Consider the following 17,164-nt stretch of genomic DNA (forward strand, 5'->3'; position numbering starts at 1 on the left):
AACAGAATTATGTCTGTTTCCCAAAAAGAAATTGGTAGGAGACTGAATTGCAGATTCAGATTGGATGGCTGCAGTCGTAACATCGTGATGAAGTAAATCTCCAAATTCACTTCTTCAACCATGCAGCATCTTTTAAGGCACGTTAATACTCCATCCTAATTCTCTGCAGCATGCTGCTCTCAGGAAAACTGTGGCTACATGTGGTAGAAAGAGCTTTAATAGTGTCACACAAGGAGAAAGTTTTGCCTCCAGTTTCACCACACAGCTGAGCTGCTCATGGAAGCTGCTGCTGCTGCACCCAGATGGTTTCATGGCTAAATCACAGTTATAAGCAGAGGAACAGAATAAAATCAATGACAATGCACTAATACATTGCTGTTTTCATCAGTAAATTTACACTGAAAAAGGTTAAGAAAGGCAAACCTCAGAATGTGGTGCTATGGTGGCTTTTGCTGAAGGAGCAGCCTGTGAAGAGCTTTGCATTCACTCCTGTGAAAAAGCCACAGATTTGTGACTAACCACAACATTTTATTTTTCATTAAAAAAAAAAAAAAAAAGGCAAAAAAGCCAGGAACTTGGTGATGTCTTCAGCACTCAGCCAACTGCTGAAACCTCTCCCCTGCTAAGCCACGTGATCAAATACCATGGTTAAGACATTTATTCTGTAAATGGAATTATGGTCTCATTCTCTGCTGACTTAGTTTGCCATGTAAATAATACAAGGACAAAAGCAAAGGCTGAGAGATGGAGCAGCCAGCCTCCTGTATTTACAAGCACAAAGATATGAATGCAGGGGTAACAGAAAGTAAACCAGACCCAGTACATGTGTCCATGAATGCACTAACTGTACACAGTATTTCACAGTACACAGCTGAGACAAATTCTGCTGCTTGGCTTCAGCATTGAGTTTTTCTCTGCAAGGGTGTCAGGATCTGTCTCCCTTTCTTTCACTCCTGCCTTGGAAGTACATCCACTTGAAGAAAAGTCAGCCATGAAAATAATTAGATTTTTTTTTTTCCTCACAAAACTCATGATCAAAATACAAACTGTTCTTGAAGACATTGTGTCATCTCAATGTTTTCCTCCTCAAGGTTGCATGCCTATTATTTCTGTCCAGAATTTTCTAAAGGGCAAGGAAGACCACTTCCATACTATCACAGAATCCTAGAAAGGTCTGGTTTGGAAGTAATCTTTGCCTCACAAGACCCTCACACACTGCAGCAAGGACCCCAAAATGCAGTTTGAATGGCAGACACCAAATGCCCCCGAAATTGTGGAAACCAGTTCTTCAAAGTGTAAGGAATACTATGGATACTCTCCATTTAAATGAGACCTTACCCATTTCTCCCCAGAAGAAAGGATTAATTCCCCCTGTTGTGCAGTTGTACACCAACAAATTTTTTGGTCTGGAAAACAGAAAGAATTATTATTTTGAGATGTGAAGAAAAGATCAATTTCTTAGGGAAGGGAGTATAAAATCCATCAATTTCAAGAGAATTCCCTGTTTAATACCAAACAAAGTTGAAGGTTTTGGTATGAAACTGAACATGGATCACACTGGTTTTCTTTCTTCCTTCAACATAAGTCAAGAATTAGTGAAACAGTTTCTTGATCTAAGCCTGCCTTGCTTAGGGTGTCAAGTGATGACATCAATACATCATTTTTCTTACTGTATACTTGAAAACTGAACAGTTTTAATTTGGTGAATTTCTTAATAATGCTTTCAGGGGAAAGCTGGTGAGCTGCTCCTCAAGGTCCTTTTAGGATCCTTATTTAGCTTACTGGATATAGCTCTGCCCTCAGCTCTGAGGGCTTACTCTGTCTTTCAGAGTTAAAAACACTTCTGTCTTTTATTTGGCTGGGTTTGATTTCTCAGAGTTGCAAAACCTTCAGAATAATTCATGTGGTTTATTCTCTGTACTCCTACCTAATGATTAAAGGCCAGGACAAAGGTTCACAGGAAAAGACCTTAAATCCTTAAATCTTCTCAACAATGCAAAGAAGGGAGATATTTTAGATCATATAACCTATGGGCCCAAAATATATTTACATTGTGCAGTGTTTTCCAAGGAAAATACGCAGAGCTTTTTTACCAAGAAAACTCCAGAAGACACTTGAAAAGCAACTCAATGAAAAGGAGGCCCAAAAAACCACTGCTGCAAAGCTCTTGGCCTTCAGAAGAGTCACTTCTGAGAGGCAAGAAACAGGTCTCACTCGTAGCTGCAGAGATTTCCTAACTCTAAACCCTGCCTTTATTGCATCTTCTACACTCTCAGTCCTTGGCCACCTGCAGGGAGAAAACACCAACCAGAAAATCAATCAACCAGCCTCTTGCACTGGTTTTTAACCAGCTCCTGGTTCTCTTTAAAGTGCTGGTGCAGGGAGCAAATACTCCAGGTGTGTGGCCAAAGAGGAATGCTACGAAGAGGGATGCCCTCCCACCTGTGCACAGCTGTGTACCACCCGGCTGCCAGAGTCAGGTTGATGGCGACGTCGACGGGAATCATGTCTGCCACCGCTTCGTTGTTGGCAATGACGGTCCGCAGGATCCCTTTGCCTGCCTGTGGGACACAGGGAGACAGGGAAGCAGTCACTCACTTCAGGCTGGGCTGAGATTTAAGTGGCAGGACTCCAGCAGCGTGCACTGGGCACGGGCCAGCACCGCAGCAAGTTTTTTTTCTGTGACAACAAAGATGGATCTCCCATGGATCCCACTGTCCTGCATTTTCAGAGGATGCCTGGAAACATGATGATGTCTGTGCTGTGTACAACAAGAAAAGCTGGGACTCTTTATTTAACTCAATATGAAAGAAATATCTGAGGAAAGAAATGTATCTGAATTTGCTGCTGTGAAATTCCCAGTGATGCCCGAAAGTTACATTTTCTTAAATGACACAGGCGGGCAGAGGTCTGAGTGTCCTTCAGAGACTGCAGTCACTTTGGAAATTACCCCAGTAGGATTTTTGAAAGGCTGACTACCTTTTCTTTGGATGCATTCACACTGCTCTTTTCCAAAGCTGTTAAGCACTAACATACAGCGGACGGCCCCTGCCTTGAAGAGCAAATCACCCACCAAAACTCAGTAAAAGGAATCACTGCAAATACAAAGTACTGATAACCGAAAAGAAGAGACAGGCAAGAGCAAAAAAAAATTCACCTTGCTTTGGTTGGAAGTGCATTTTTCAGGGGATCAGGCTCCCCAAAAGATATACATTTAACCTGAGTGCTGATCAAGGGGTTCCCATGATGACCAGTCAGGCTTTGGAAGTTCCACAGGAAAGACATGGCAACAGCATGGCAGACTGGATCAGAGAGGAAAAGGCAAAATACAGAAACGTGGGGGTGAAATGGGGTGAAAGAATTTTACTTGATGTGTCATGGATGAGGGCTGAACACAGCACATAAGAGAAGAAACCGACATGGCAGAGTCAAGGCTGCAATCAAGGTATTTCTCATGTGGGAAACAATGCAGTGAAGCTGGAACCAGGGAAAAAGCTGAGAGGATAAAAGTGCTGGTGAAGCAAGGAAGGATAATCTGTAATTCAGAGCCATGCAAAAGCAGAGGGAAGGACTGAGTGAAGGAGCAAAAGAACATCTGCTACAGATCCATCAATATTTAAAAGTTAGGGCAAAGGAAATGTTACAGCTTTTCCTAAATTATTTTCATACAATCTGAAACTCCAATTTCATTATAAAATAGATTACATTTTTATACAGTAACTAAACAGGAAGTGCCTAGTTGTGGAACACCCCTTGCCTGAAGTCTGAGGAGAGAAGAAAAGTCGTCAAAAAAGCATTTAAGACTTGCTGTTAACTTGTAAAGCACATGCTGTTGTCTAGAGGTCATTGGTGTATTTCAAGGGACACTGTATCCCCTCTTTGGGAGGAGTTTATCTTTTCGGGTCTTTTTGGTGGCTGTTCTCCTCCTTTCCCCTTCAATCAGATCTGTTTGTTGCATTTAACAGCTTGCAAATAAGGGAATACCACTTGTGACTGATTTAACTTTCATCAGGAACTAGGATTTCCGAGCGGTCCCATCTCATCCTTGGTGATTGGGCAGAGGGATCACAGACTGACACAGACAACAGTGCAAGATTCCCCACGTGGCTCACTCCATCCTCCTCAAACCTGTCATGCACTGAATCCTGCTGCCCTAAGCTGAACTGTGGTTAGGCTCAGACACTAAAACTTCAACTTGCAACATCACTAAGATTTTCTTTGGGTTCTTACTACTGGGTTTTTTCAAGGGGAAAGAAAAGGCAGAAAGAAACAAAGGAGACAACCAAACTCAGCTCTGAATTTTCCACTGCTATGAACACATGCCTACTAGCGACCACTGTGTGATCAACTATCATCAATTTTCACACTAAAGACCTTTCTGAGGTCTTCAAAACGTGGATGTTTGATGAATCTGCTGCAAAATATGTTCACAGCAGCATGTGATGGTCATACACACACAAATGATTTCGAGATTTCCTACATTTTCTATTTAACAAAGGCTTGAGGTTTTTCGGGTTACTTTTTACATCGAAAATGGTTCAAGTGGTATTTCTGTCAGGTATGGCTTGGTTTCTATTTATAGATGATGACATTTTTCTCTTTGGTGAAATAGAAGCTACTGCAAAGTGAAGCCTCCAAAATAATTTCCTGGTCATAGTCTAATGTTTCTGGACAGCCTCTCAGCTGAGGTGCTTTGGGGCCAGTCACTGTCCAGACCACAAATTAAACCAGTTGTACTCTACAGCTTCACTGCCTTGCCGGGAGGAAGGTCTTTGCATGTAATAGGGAACAGCGAGACAAAATGCCTTAATTACACTCCAGCGGAAATGTAATTAATTTAATTTTGTTCCTCAATCAACAAACACAGCTCCCCACAGCAGCTGGAGCAACTGTAGGCGAAAGAAACATAATTAGATTATCAAGAACAACTTGGACTCCCCTATTTCATGAATATTTAAAGGAAATGTGTCTGTTTATGGAATGAAATGATCAGACGCAAACACTGCAACTGAGGAAAAAAGTCTTCACAAGATTCGGAGTCCAGATTCTGCCCAAGTGCCATCAAAGATCATCTGAACCAAATCTGAACCTGGGGGATGTTGTCCCTATAGGATGAGCTTGGTTAGAAGCTGAAAGTGAGTATTTTGGTATGGAGGGACATTTGAAATGCACAAAACCAAATCCCCAAACCCACTTCCCTTTTGCTTTTTTCAACACTTAATTAAAGCAAATAAATCTACACATCTAATTATCACAGTTTAAAATATATTTGGCCAGGAGAGCTACTTGTACTGACGTAACTTTCAGACAATCAAACTGATGCCTACTCAAGATGTTTAAGGGTTCATTTTCAAACAACTCACCATATCCAAGCACATTAATTCATGTACTTATTAATTCCCCCCCTTCAGAAGAAAAAAGTCTCTTGGGTCCCTAATAATAAACACTTTTCCCTTCTGAAAAACATTCCAAACAACTTTGTTTCTACATCCTGCATCGTTGTCATTGTTTTTTGTCTTTTTGTTGGCCAGCTCTTGATGTAGTTACAGACCACATTTCATCACCCAAGAGCTCCGTGTAGATGACACAAATTTCATTGCCTCTTCTACTACACTGAAAAAACTCAGAGCTTCAAACCTGGACCAAAAAAAACCCCCACCTCTTTTTCAAATGTCAGTGCAAGTCTCATCTTTTATATAAAAAGAGAAGCTATTTCCCACAGTGACCCTAGAATCTCATAATCTTTGCTTTCCATGGAGCTAACTTGGATCCAAAGATACAGGCTGCATCTGCATACAAAACCTGGCCCAATGTTTCTTGCAAATCAGCGCTGGATAAATTTTTTGACAGACATCATCAAAGGTTATGATTAAAAAAAGAAAGTAACCAAAACAAAAAAAACCCGCCCAAAATAAAATTTGTGTCAGTACGAAAGTTAGAACCTGACACATGAAAATGTAAGAAGTGCATCTGCAAAATTAAGGAATTGCAAAAACATTCCTTGATTTTGATAACATCATGAAAGAACCCAGAAACCAGGACGAGTGCTGGGCCTAGAGCAGAGGCAGTACAAGCTTCTTGAGCTGTCACCAAGGAATAGAAGGCTTTTTTTAAATAAACTGTGACATGATTTGAAATCAATAATTTGTGAACAAAAATTGAATGCCTCTGAAATGTATAGATGGGGTTCAGATGAAAGCATTATTAGTCCTGTGCACTCCATAACCGTAACAGTTTCTATTTATGATCTATTTCAGATATAAATGAGCATTTTTAACAAGATCATATTTGGATTTTATCATGCTCTCCTATGATGGCAGACCACTAATCCTTTTATACACTGCACCAGGCTGATTAGAACATGGTTGTTACAAAGTAATCAAGTTGGACAACTCATATATGAACATAAATATCTGCCCAGAGCTATACAGCATTATAGACTGACAGAGACCTAAGGCAGTGATTTTAGTTCAGAAAAAAAAAATATAAAGCAGGAGAAAAGGTATGCAACTTTACTCTTTTCATGTATTAATTGTAATGATTATTCTCATATTACAGGGAATATTTTATCAAGTTAGGAAAAAAAAACAGTGAATTATCCCTGTGACTGACAAGAGTCTGAATCAATCATACACATTATTTAGGTGCAGTCTGCACAGGGAAAAATGCTGTACAAAGCAGTGGCAAGTGGGAACCAGAACCTTTGGTATTGTGGAGGGATAACAAGTTATATATTGTGGATTTGGAAACAATACACACAGAGACAAATGGAAGAATAAATACTGCTGTCTTGTATTGACAGTGTGGTAACCTGGCCTGGAAAATACATTTGTATTAGAAGACTCAAGCTGTGACACCCATGCATTACCTTCATTCCAAGGATACATCTTTTGCCACTTCCCTGAAAATTTGGCCAAATGTGGGCAAACCTTTAGTTTTTTCAGTGTTTTTAGGAACTGTAATTCATGTTTTAGTGAACCAGCAACATGAATATTCTCTCAATTTCCTTTTTTGAGCTCAACACCAGTTGACCTCAGAAAAGACCATCCTCTGCGTCCTCCTGGCTGACAGATGTGTGGCAACTGTGTGACATCTTTCTCCCAGACTCAGAAAACTCCTGTGGCCCTTGACACATTTTCTAAGTGGGGCTGTAGAGTAGCATCAGATTTGCTATTTCAGTGACTCAAACTCTGCTTGAAAGGGAGCTTAAATAGTAACCAGACTTACCGCAATGAATATTCCACTGGTCCCGTTGAAGTTGTCAATCCAACCCTGTGGAAAAGAAGAATGATTAGTGCTCCCTTCAATGATATGTTGTTTACACAGGCTTCTAAATGATGACAGTGGTGTGGTATAGACAGAGAAGGAAGGAGACACCAGCTTAGATGGATGCCAGCCCATCTGGGGACAGCTGCCAGATGCCAGCCAGTACCAGGGGATGCAATGCCTGCAATTTAATCAACAACAGAATCTAAGTTTATTCTTAGAAATCACTTCTTTCCTATTCCCTGCCCTCAGGAAAAAAATCTGGCTTTAAACACCACAGTGTCTTGGTGCTGGCACACTTGCTGAAAACAGCTGTAGTGATATTTACCCTTGATAGACAACATGCAGCTATCACCAAGAGTGATTTGGTCACTGCAGCTGATTTCGAAAGCAAGGAAGAAAAAAACTCAAACCAAACCACACCACTCCTTTTGAATCCCATCCTACTTCAGGGCAGGGAAGCTGCCACTTGTGGGAGCTGGAGTTCAGAGCAGTGATGAGCTGTTTGACCTGGAACAGGTTGTGACACCTAACAGAGCTCTCTGTCTTTGCAAGATGGGGAGCTTGGCCCAGAGCCTTGGCTGTATCTCAGCCATCTCTGGCACACTTCAGGCTGCATGAAAGCCAAAGGTGACTTTGTCCTGCCTTTCCAATTTGGCTGCAATGTTAGGGCACGTTATTTCTATCAGTCTATTTAGCTTAATGAATTCTCTCATTCCACAGCTGAATTTAATTACTGAGTGCCTGACATTTGTACCTCAACCAGAATGCACCAGGAGTACAACTGACCCTTAGACCTCATATTTTGAACAGAAATTCCCCTGGTGTGCCTGAACGGACAATCAATCACAAGCCCAGCATTCTGCACCATAACTATTCCAGTTCTTCTTATTATTGCTTAAATGTGGTCTTTTCACAGTTCTTCCTGAAGACGCTGAAGAAAGCTTGCTGTTCTACTCCAGCACAGGATCTCCACCTCTTCCACACATTTCCCTACGAACTGGACACCTGTGCCTAAGACACTGCCACAAGGAGGGACAGATTCCTGACAGTACTACAGCTCCAGCTGCATCCAAAGGCTCTCAGTAGGGAACTGTGTATTCATGCTTACTGGGAAAGGCTCATGCCAGCTGGCTCCCACGATGGATGGCCTGATGATAGCAACGTTCAAGTTTCCTTTCTCTTGCTGAATCAGGTACTCTGACAAGGCTTTGGTGTAGGTGTAAGTGTTGGGCCACTCCCCAAGCAGCTTGGGTGTGATGTCTTGAATGATGGATTCATCCAACCACCTACAGGAAACAAGGAGAACATCATCATCCACAGCACAGAGAGAATAATATTCAGGCAAAACAGACCAGTGAGACAGAAATCCTCACCTGAAACAGAGGATAAGCCAGTCAAGCTATTTAAGGTTTGGATTTAAAACAGCTCTGTGGGAGAAGATTACTTTTGTCTTCAAGGTGCAAAATAAACCCTGGTGAGCTTCATGCTACAGTGCCCAGTTGCAATTCAGGTACCTCTACAAACTCACTTCACATCAATCTCTTGCTCCATGGGTAATGCTTCACTGCAGTCTGTAACATAAATATTGCCACAGTCTACAGCCTGATGGAGCTCCCCAGCCTAGGAATCCCACTAAGCAGTGCTCATCCTTAGCCAACACAGCCCCTGTATACTCCCAAATATGTTTCTGGATATTCCGGGTGATCTTGAGTTAGCCAGTCTTGTAACAACACAAAGGTCTCAAAAGCTGGAATAACATCTACAGGGGTATTATTCCAACATTGGATTTCCATCATTTGCAGTGTTAGATGTTCCTTCTAGCAGGCTTTCCACAGGTTTGTTCACACAGGAAACTGCTGGTGCTTAAAAAACACCAACCAAAACCAAACCACCAAAAAGCCCCAAAAGAACTCTGGCAAGTTGTTTTTTATTTTTTGAAGTTATTCAAGTACCTAATCCATCAGAAGCAGTTATGCAGATAGCATTTAAAAAGCAGCCCTTACCACTGTGGAGCTGCAGGAAGGACCTAATGCCCAAAGGCTCTTCCCTGGCACAGCACCAGGACCTCACAGGTCCTGCCAGCATCTGGCTCTAAAGGATAAGAACTGGCTGTGCTTCCAGAGCCCTTGCTGCCAGTCCCTGACAGGCTCCCAGCAGCCTGGTGTTACACCACAGAATCAAAGATCAGCTCTTATAATCCAATTTGTAATTAAGTCAACGGACTCACAGTTCAGTCTGAAGGGGTGGACTCTTCCCAGGGGCACTGCAAGGATACTGCTTCCTGCAGAACCTCAGTTCACCCCTTCTTGTCTTGAATTTCAGAAAAAGGCAGAGGTCGAGAGGAGAGAAACACAATGCTGACTGACACACCTGAAAAACTGCTTGATTCTGTCAAACCTTCAAAGACATGGCGGCTCAGGTGGCACAGCACTTTTCAAATGGCTCTCCTTGGGCAGAGATGGGAAAATGTTGTTTGAGAAAGCACTGATTCACAGGGGAGGGCTGGATGAAGCAAATCTCTCAGTTTTAGAATGTGTTAAAAATCTGACCATTTGTAGTATATAGGATTTTTTTCTTTAAACAAAAAAGCCCTACAGAGGCACCAACACCTTCCTTTGCAAGCCTGGTCCTGTGCTGCAGAAAAAAGGCGTAAGAAAGCATTGAAACATAAAATATGAACTATGCAGATGTTACAAGCAGCACATAATATTGACATAATTTGCAAAGCTGCTTAGGCAGCTATTGAACCTCAGGGTCTCAGCTAAACTGCTATTGTTTGAATCTGTGGAGTAGCTAATTACCAGCTTACCAAAAGGAGAAGGCTATTTCTGCAGAGCCTGGAGGAAGACTAAGTTCATTTGGGAACTCAGGTTAAGCTGTGTGGAAGCCCTTTTTCCCTTTTTTTTTTTTAGTTTTTGTAAAAGGGGGTTGCAGGTTTGCAAGACAGGTGTAGAAGTACAAGCAAAGGCAATTTCCCTTTGCCCTCATCTTCCCAGAGAGGTCTCTGCATTATCTGAGGACCTGTCCCAAGGGTACCAGCTTGCCAGGTTACTTGATTGACAACATTCCCATCAGAGAAGCTGAGCTGACACTTCAGCAAGGAGAACTGCTCTGTGACCTACTTGGAGGATTCTGGAATGCTAACTCACAAGAGCTGATGCTTCTGCTCACTGCCGCATTTGCCTCTTCCTAGCAAATTATGCAAAATAAACAATTAATAACTTCTCCATTATATGCGCCAAATTACTCTGCCACAAGAAAACACAACTTTCTGTGTTAATGGCTTTGCATTAGTAAGACTCCTTCTTGTAAGCAAGGATGGATCAGTATTTTCTGCAGAAACCAACCCACAGCTTCAGCCGAGACTTTGCTGTGCACTGTGTTCCTTACCTCAGCACACCCTTCAAAGCTGATTTCCTTCAGCTTTAGATTAAGGCAAACCGTGCTCGATGCAGCAGATTGTATGTTTCCCCTATTGGCCTAGCAGCACTTAGAAGTGTGACTTTTGGTTTACACAGCCTAAGCCTCAGGGTTTACTTGCAGGTTAAATATCAGACTACTGAAACAGCAAGATGTAACAGAAGGAGAAGAGCAGAAAAAGAAACAGCTGGGAGTCCTCCTTGACATTTCAAGTGAACAAGTAATCATAAGCATATATCAAGTGCATGGCTAAGAGCACCGTTAAATGGATCTGTTATTGCATCCAGTTGTTCGATTATCCCTCTTAAAGCACTTGCAGGGCAGCACCTTAAGACAAGGGTTGACTGTGAAGGGAATCATCCACAGCTGGCTGATGCAAAACATAATTTGTATTTCTCCCCATTTTTGAAGGTAGTTTATATTTCCTTGTCTGCTTCCACCCTCTCCTCTTCGAAGGTGAAATTCTAGTATCTGTTAGACCCCTCTCTGAAACCTGATATCCACACACTATTTCTTTCACTTACATGGCAAATATTAAAGATACATCTCAAACATCATCCTCTCTGCTGCATGTTCAAGCTATGATAAATAAATCCTTTGTGCTTTATATGAAGCAGCTCAAGTGACAATCTCTGAGGTAGCCAAGCCCTTCTCCACACTTCTGACTAGCAATCAGACCCATGCTGCAGTCTTTCTTTCTGAGCCATCAACACTAATTGTTTTCAGAGCTGCAAGTGATGGTAAGTTTTTTGGGACAGTGAAATGGAGTCCTGACAGTGATGAACAGCAAAGGATATAAAACTGAATTAGTGGGCAAAAAGATGACGGAGCAGCTTCACTTTTAGGGAAAAGCAGTCTCTCAGAACTGGTGTTAGAGGTTGCTGAGCCCAGAACTGGCAACTGTAGCTCATCAAAAGCCCTTGAACCACAGCCGACAGCTCTGAAACCTCCATGTTAGTGAGCAGCAGCAGCCAAAAAAAAAAAAAAACCCATCAGTGAAATCATCACTGGCCACCATCAGGTATTGAGAATGAGATCAGTGGTGTAATTGTGAAGCTATTTAAATAAAACTTTGAGTGACCACACTTTGATTACTGCAAGAGGTTCTGTCTGACCCCCACACCTCAGGGAGGGAGTAAAGTTAAAGAACAGGTAGAGGGGAAGGACAACTAAGATCAGCACATGAGGAGACAGTAGAAAGGCTGAGACTCTTCAGGTTTCTGTGAGAGGAACAAAAAGGAGTATCCAGGCTGGTGTAGTTACCCTAAACAGCATCTCTCAGTGACACTCTTGAGGGCAAGATACTGGGCCAGGGAGCCCACTGCTCTAATGCACTAAGACTATTTATCAAATTTTTATCATGCCCCACTTACTGAATAAATGATAAATGATTGATGACTACTAGTTGGAAATAAACATATCAAAGAATATGGGCTACTAGAGAAATTCAAATGGAAAAACTAGTTTGTACTAACTTTTCTGGAGTAGTGCTTACACAGTTAAATTATTTCTTAAGACAACTTTTTTATTAAAAAAAAAAAAAAAAAAAAAAAAAAAAAAAAATCCCCAGTTCTCTTAGCGGGCATTAAGTAACTTCATCTTCCATTACCCTAAATCAAGAAGAATAAAGATTTTATACCAGCTCTTTGGGTTAATAGATCACAGATCAGTTGCTTATATCACCCACCAGAAAAATAATGAAAACACATTAACAGTTGTGGGAAAATTCTTTTAAGGAGAATGTCTCCTGGGGCCTTTATCAGCTGATTTTGTTATTCTTTCCAATTATTCTTTATTTTGGTAACTTTAGTTAACCAAGCTTTTTTTGTGGTTTCATTAAAGCCCTGTATTCCTGTCCAGGTTGAGAGGACACAACTTCATGCTGTGCCAGGAGAGGTTCAGGTGGAAATCAGGAAGATCTTCTTCACTGAAAAGGTGGCCAGGCATTGGAAGGGGCTGCCCAAGGACATGGTGGAATCACCAATCCTGTAAGTGTTCAAAACCCAACAATATGCGGCACTCTGTGCTCTGGTTTAGTTGACTGGTGATCAGTCAAAGCTTGGACCTGGTTATCTTGGAGGTCTTTTCCAGCCTAAATGACTCACACTGAACTGTCTAAAAAAAAGCCTGCTTCTTACTCATCCCTATAAAACTCCAGTTAAGTACAACAGGATTTCTGAAAGAAGTGGAAACAATGTTGGGAAGCGGAAAAGATAAAAGAAATAAGGTATATGAAAAAAATCAGTTCTTACTAAGGCAGCAGCAGAGCTGAGTGTTACAGAAAGCAGCAACTTCGCTCCTGGCAGAAAATACACTCCTGCAGAACCTAATACTGGACTCTCATTAAATCAGTCTTTTAAAAGACACAAAGAAACAGCAGTAATAGCACCTCTGAACACAAATCCCACCCGAGTCTGTGAACAGCACCCAGGTCTGCCGCAGGACGAAGGGAAGGCAGCAGTGGACGGGGCAATGCAGTTCCTACTTACTCTACTAAATCGAAGAGCTTCTGGGGCTCGGCTGGGGGTGGGTAGATGATCTCCTCGATGCATTTCCGGACGCAGTTTGCATAGGCAGTGGAGATGTGGATGAAGGCCTCGAGGTTCCGCATCTGCCGGGCCAGCTCGAGGAGCCGCTGCGTGCCCATCACGTTCAGCTGCAGGGCATGTCTAAGGAAGGCAGGGGAAACAGGAAAAAGGCATTTCACTGGGAAGAATGTATAACTGCTGAGCTTTATCCAATCCTCATCGTGGAAAGGAAAGTCAGGGGAGAGCAGGGGACATGGTGGAGCAGAAAGTGTCAGTGAAATGCAAGTGGGAAACCAGCTTGGAAAGCAACACAGATGGATTTGCTGTTCTGGACACGGAACGTCTCTCAAATATTTTTACTCAATTTGAAGGGTCACAAGTAAGACTTCACTAACATCTCTAAATGTGACATGTTGGCCATCCCTCCCCTGGAACGTGCATTTCTAAACCCTGTGGTACTGTGGTTCCTATGGTACAGATTCAGTGTTCTCTGGAGGGGCCGCTGCTAAACCAGATGAAGGCACGGTTTCAGAAAGCAGAAAAGGGTCCTTGGGCACAGAAAAGAAATGATTTGTAGTGTGGCCTGGCTTGGAAGAGACCTTAAAGCTCATCCAGTTCCAAAACCCCTTGCCATGGGCAGGGACACCTTCCACTATCCCAGGTTGCACAGAGCTCCATCCAACCTTGCCTTAGACACTTTCCAGGGATGGGGCACCCACAGCTGCTCTGGGAAACCTGTGCCAGGCCCTCAGGACCCCTAGAGTAAATAATTTCCTCCTAGTATCTATTCTAAACCCACTCTCATTCAGTTTGAAGCTACTCATAATCAAAGAAGACACAATTAGAGATAACAGCTTAAGTTCCCAAGGAACAGAGACGAGAACTGATAAGCGAAAGAGAAAGAATGTCCTGGTTAGCAAGGGTGACCTTCAAGCACTCAGCACAGCTAGAAGTTGTCCTAGAGACTATCTGCAACAGATCTCAGCCAGCAGACTCTGCTGCATGCTTTGTACTGGAATAGAGACGCTCCTGCACAGAAAGGAGAAGGCTCAGGAATATGCAATCTGCTCAGCCCAGGAGCAGAAGCTTTCAAAGACATGTTCAATGTTCGGAATTATGCCATCAGGCACAGTTTACACTAAAAGAACTTAATTATGTTGAAGAGAAAATGTAAATAGTCCAAAGGAATCAAAACATCAGCTAAAGAGTACAATCAATATTTGGATCACTGTATCAAGAGCTAGAGATACTTTTATTTTTGCATACTGCTATTAAAGAGCATTTTCTGTAGATTTCTATTTTCTCCTGCCCATGTAGCAGGATAGTATTTCTACTAGAGCCACCCTTCAGACAAAACTTACTTTTTCATACATATTTCTGTTTGAGTGCACCCCTTCTGAGAAGTGGTGAACAGAACTGTGCTCATAATATGGCATGGATTTCTGCTGAGTTGCTCAGAGTTCCTTTAGCCTTCAAAGGGAATATCATTTAACCCTGGTGGTTTGTTATTTGTTTTGTCGTTCTTTATTTTTTTCTATTTCTATTAGAACAGCACCTATTAATATTTCAACATAACACAATTTCTGAGATTTCTGCCCTCAAGAGTTCCATCTGGAGAACTCCCTAAATGTACTGCATGTTGATGCCAGTATTTCATTCAGTGTTTCCACTGCTGCTTCTCCAGTATCTTCATAGCAATGCTTTTGCCCCTTCCTTATCTACTGACTTTACATATTCTGTTGTAATCTTGGAGCTTCTGCCATGTTGAAAAAATAATTTAATTTGTGTCATCATCAAGCTGCTGCTCGAAATTCTTGACTGAGCAGCAATATTGTGGTTTCAGATTTAACCTGCTAAAACTTTTACCCCTCTGATATATTTTATTATTCAGTCAGGAATAATTTGAGTTGAAGAACTTCTCATATTTTGCCTTCTAATCATAATTTTCCTTGTTCTGTTGGGAGAGATTTTGACAGATCACAATCTTTAAATGGTATCTACACTGCGTGCAAGCTGATGACCTTTCAAACTTTTAACTTCTTTTTAGCTATCCTCCCTATTAAAAATGTGGCTTCCCTTTGATGTTTCATGCCATTGAGACTTATTTTTAAAGTGGGTTCATTTGTGCATTGATTTAAGAATATTAGTAGCTACTTATGTATTGGCTCATGATCACATCAAGAGCTGGTTTCTTTCTGGTGTTTCTCTAATTAGTTGTTCTAAAAAGCAAATATTTATGGTAGACATAGTGGATATCTCTTTAACCTATGAGCAAATAAAGACTGATAGTATGAACTGTGTTTTCTACTACCACAGCTTTAGTGTTTTTCAAAAGAACTATGAGGATCCGGCAATGAAGATCATCCACCTCAGTATGTTGAAATGGATAATCTGCACAGAGGCATTTACACATCTAATCTTGTTTCAGTGGCTTATTTCCGTTTTTCTTAGTGGAAAAGCCTGCCTGGATAGACACTTCCAAGGGAACTCCTTCAGAAACCAAGCACTTTTTGTAAACAGTTAATTACAGTGAGAGCTAGGTGTTTTAAAGGTTGTGATGGGCTGTTTTCTCAAACCACAGCTCATTTCCCTCTCCAGCTACTCAATGACAAAGAAAGGCCATTAACAACACCAGCTTTAGAGACTGACACAACACAATCTCACTTCAAGCTGTCTCAGCTCTGCCAAAACACCTCCCTGATGGCCTAAACCACACACTTCCCCACCTCAGTTTCACGTCATACTTAACTCCCTCCCAGTCCTGCAGTTCTTCCTTCTGTTCCCATGGGACTGTGCCAAGACAGCTCCCTTTTGATGCACACACGCACACACACACACACAGAGAGCATTTTCAGACCACATCCCCTGTGTGCTCAGCGCAGAACCACAGGGAGCACGAAGGTGGAAGTGGGGAATTAGCACTGCAGCCATGCCAGGGATGCTCTGGGCAGTGCCATGGTGCACCCTGGCTCACGCTCAGCAAACACAGAAAAGCAGGACGTACTTGAGGGGTTCGTCAAAGCGAACTGTGGCTGCACAGTGGAAGACAACATTGACCCGGGTCAGAAGCTCCTCCTCGTCTTCAGCACTGATGGCGAGCTTGGGCTGAGTGAGTTCAGCATTAATAGGCTTAATCTTCTCGTGGAAATTAGGGCAATCTTCTCGGACCCTGTCAAAGACCTTGAAGCACAAACAGAGAGAGATCAAGTACAGAATTAGGCTGCTGAGATCGCTTTGATTAGCAGCCAGTCTGATTACATCAATCAATGCAACTGGCACAAAAGAGAATTCCTGTCTGGGGGGACACAAGTGCATTCACTTGCTCCCTCCCAAGGGAAACAGAACAAAAATATAGGGGGCAATGCATTGCTCTGAAGAGATTAATGAATATTCTGTGCCACCACTCATTTCCTCAGCCAGCCACCAATTCCTGCGTCCACATCTCCTGCAACCACTTGCCCTCAAGGGCTGCCTGTAGGACCAGAAACAGGAGCTAAAGAGCAGGAGAACAGAGCATGAAGGGGGAAAGCCTGTGCAGCTTTAGACTCAGACTAGATGGTTCTACAAAGGTCTTGCAGAGAGGAGGGGAACTGGGCAGAGTCTTGCTCCTCCTCCTCCTTTGCTGCTCCTTGTCTACTGTCACTCTTTGTTTATGGCACAGGAGTCCAGCGGGGACCTGCTTCTGGGATGGAAGGATGTGGCATCTCAATAATCCCCACTGCTGAAACTGCTGAGTGCCACCAGCAGTTTTGTATAACTGAACATGTGTGCAGCTGGTTGGCCTCTCAAGCCATCTTCCAGCCCTCTTTTCCCTACAAGAATGATCCGTAGCTCTTTCCAATTTCTGCATTATTATATTTGAGCCTTTTCAACTGAATTAATAGAAACTGTTAAGGACAAAAAGATCCTTCTTTTTTTTTTTTTTTCCTTTTCTTTTTTTCTTTTTT

At 42.3% G+C, this 17,164-nt stretch overlaps 1 protein-coding gene across 2 annotated transcripts in view; it reads right to left on the reverse strand.

Moving 5' to 3' along the window:
* The window catches only part of FAR2 (fatty acyl-CoA reductase 2), a 119,505-nt gene that overhangs the window by 12,689 nt on the left and 89,652 nt on the right, over positions 1-17,164 (reverse strand). For both annotated transcript variants that reach the window (XM_040062471.1, XM_040062472.1), the window contains exons 3-8: positions 16,222-16,397; positions 13,179-13,358; positions 8,378-8,555; positions 7,228-7,272; positions 2,443-2,561; positions 1,339-1,406 (exon numbers count right to left, since the gene is read on the reverse strand). In XM_040062471.1, coding sequence (XP_039918405.1) covers positions 1,339-1,406; positions 2,443-2,561; positions 7,228-7,272; positions 8,378-8,555; positions 13,179-13,358; positions 16,222-16,397 — 766 coding nt within the window. The remainder of the gene's footprint in view (positions 1-1,338; positions 1,407-2,442; positions 2,562-7,227; positions 7,273-8,377; positions 8,556-13,178; positions 13,359-16,221; positions 16,398-17,164) is intronic.

This window comes from Hirundo rustica, chromosome 4 (genome assembly GCF_015227805.2).
Source record: "Hirundo rustica isolate bHirRus1 chromosome 4, bHirRus1.pri.v3, whole genome shotgun sequence".
Classification (NCBI taxonomy): domain Eukaryota; kingdom Metazoa; phylum Chordata; class Aves; order Passeriformes; family Hirundinidae; genus Hirundo; species Hirundo rustica.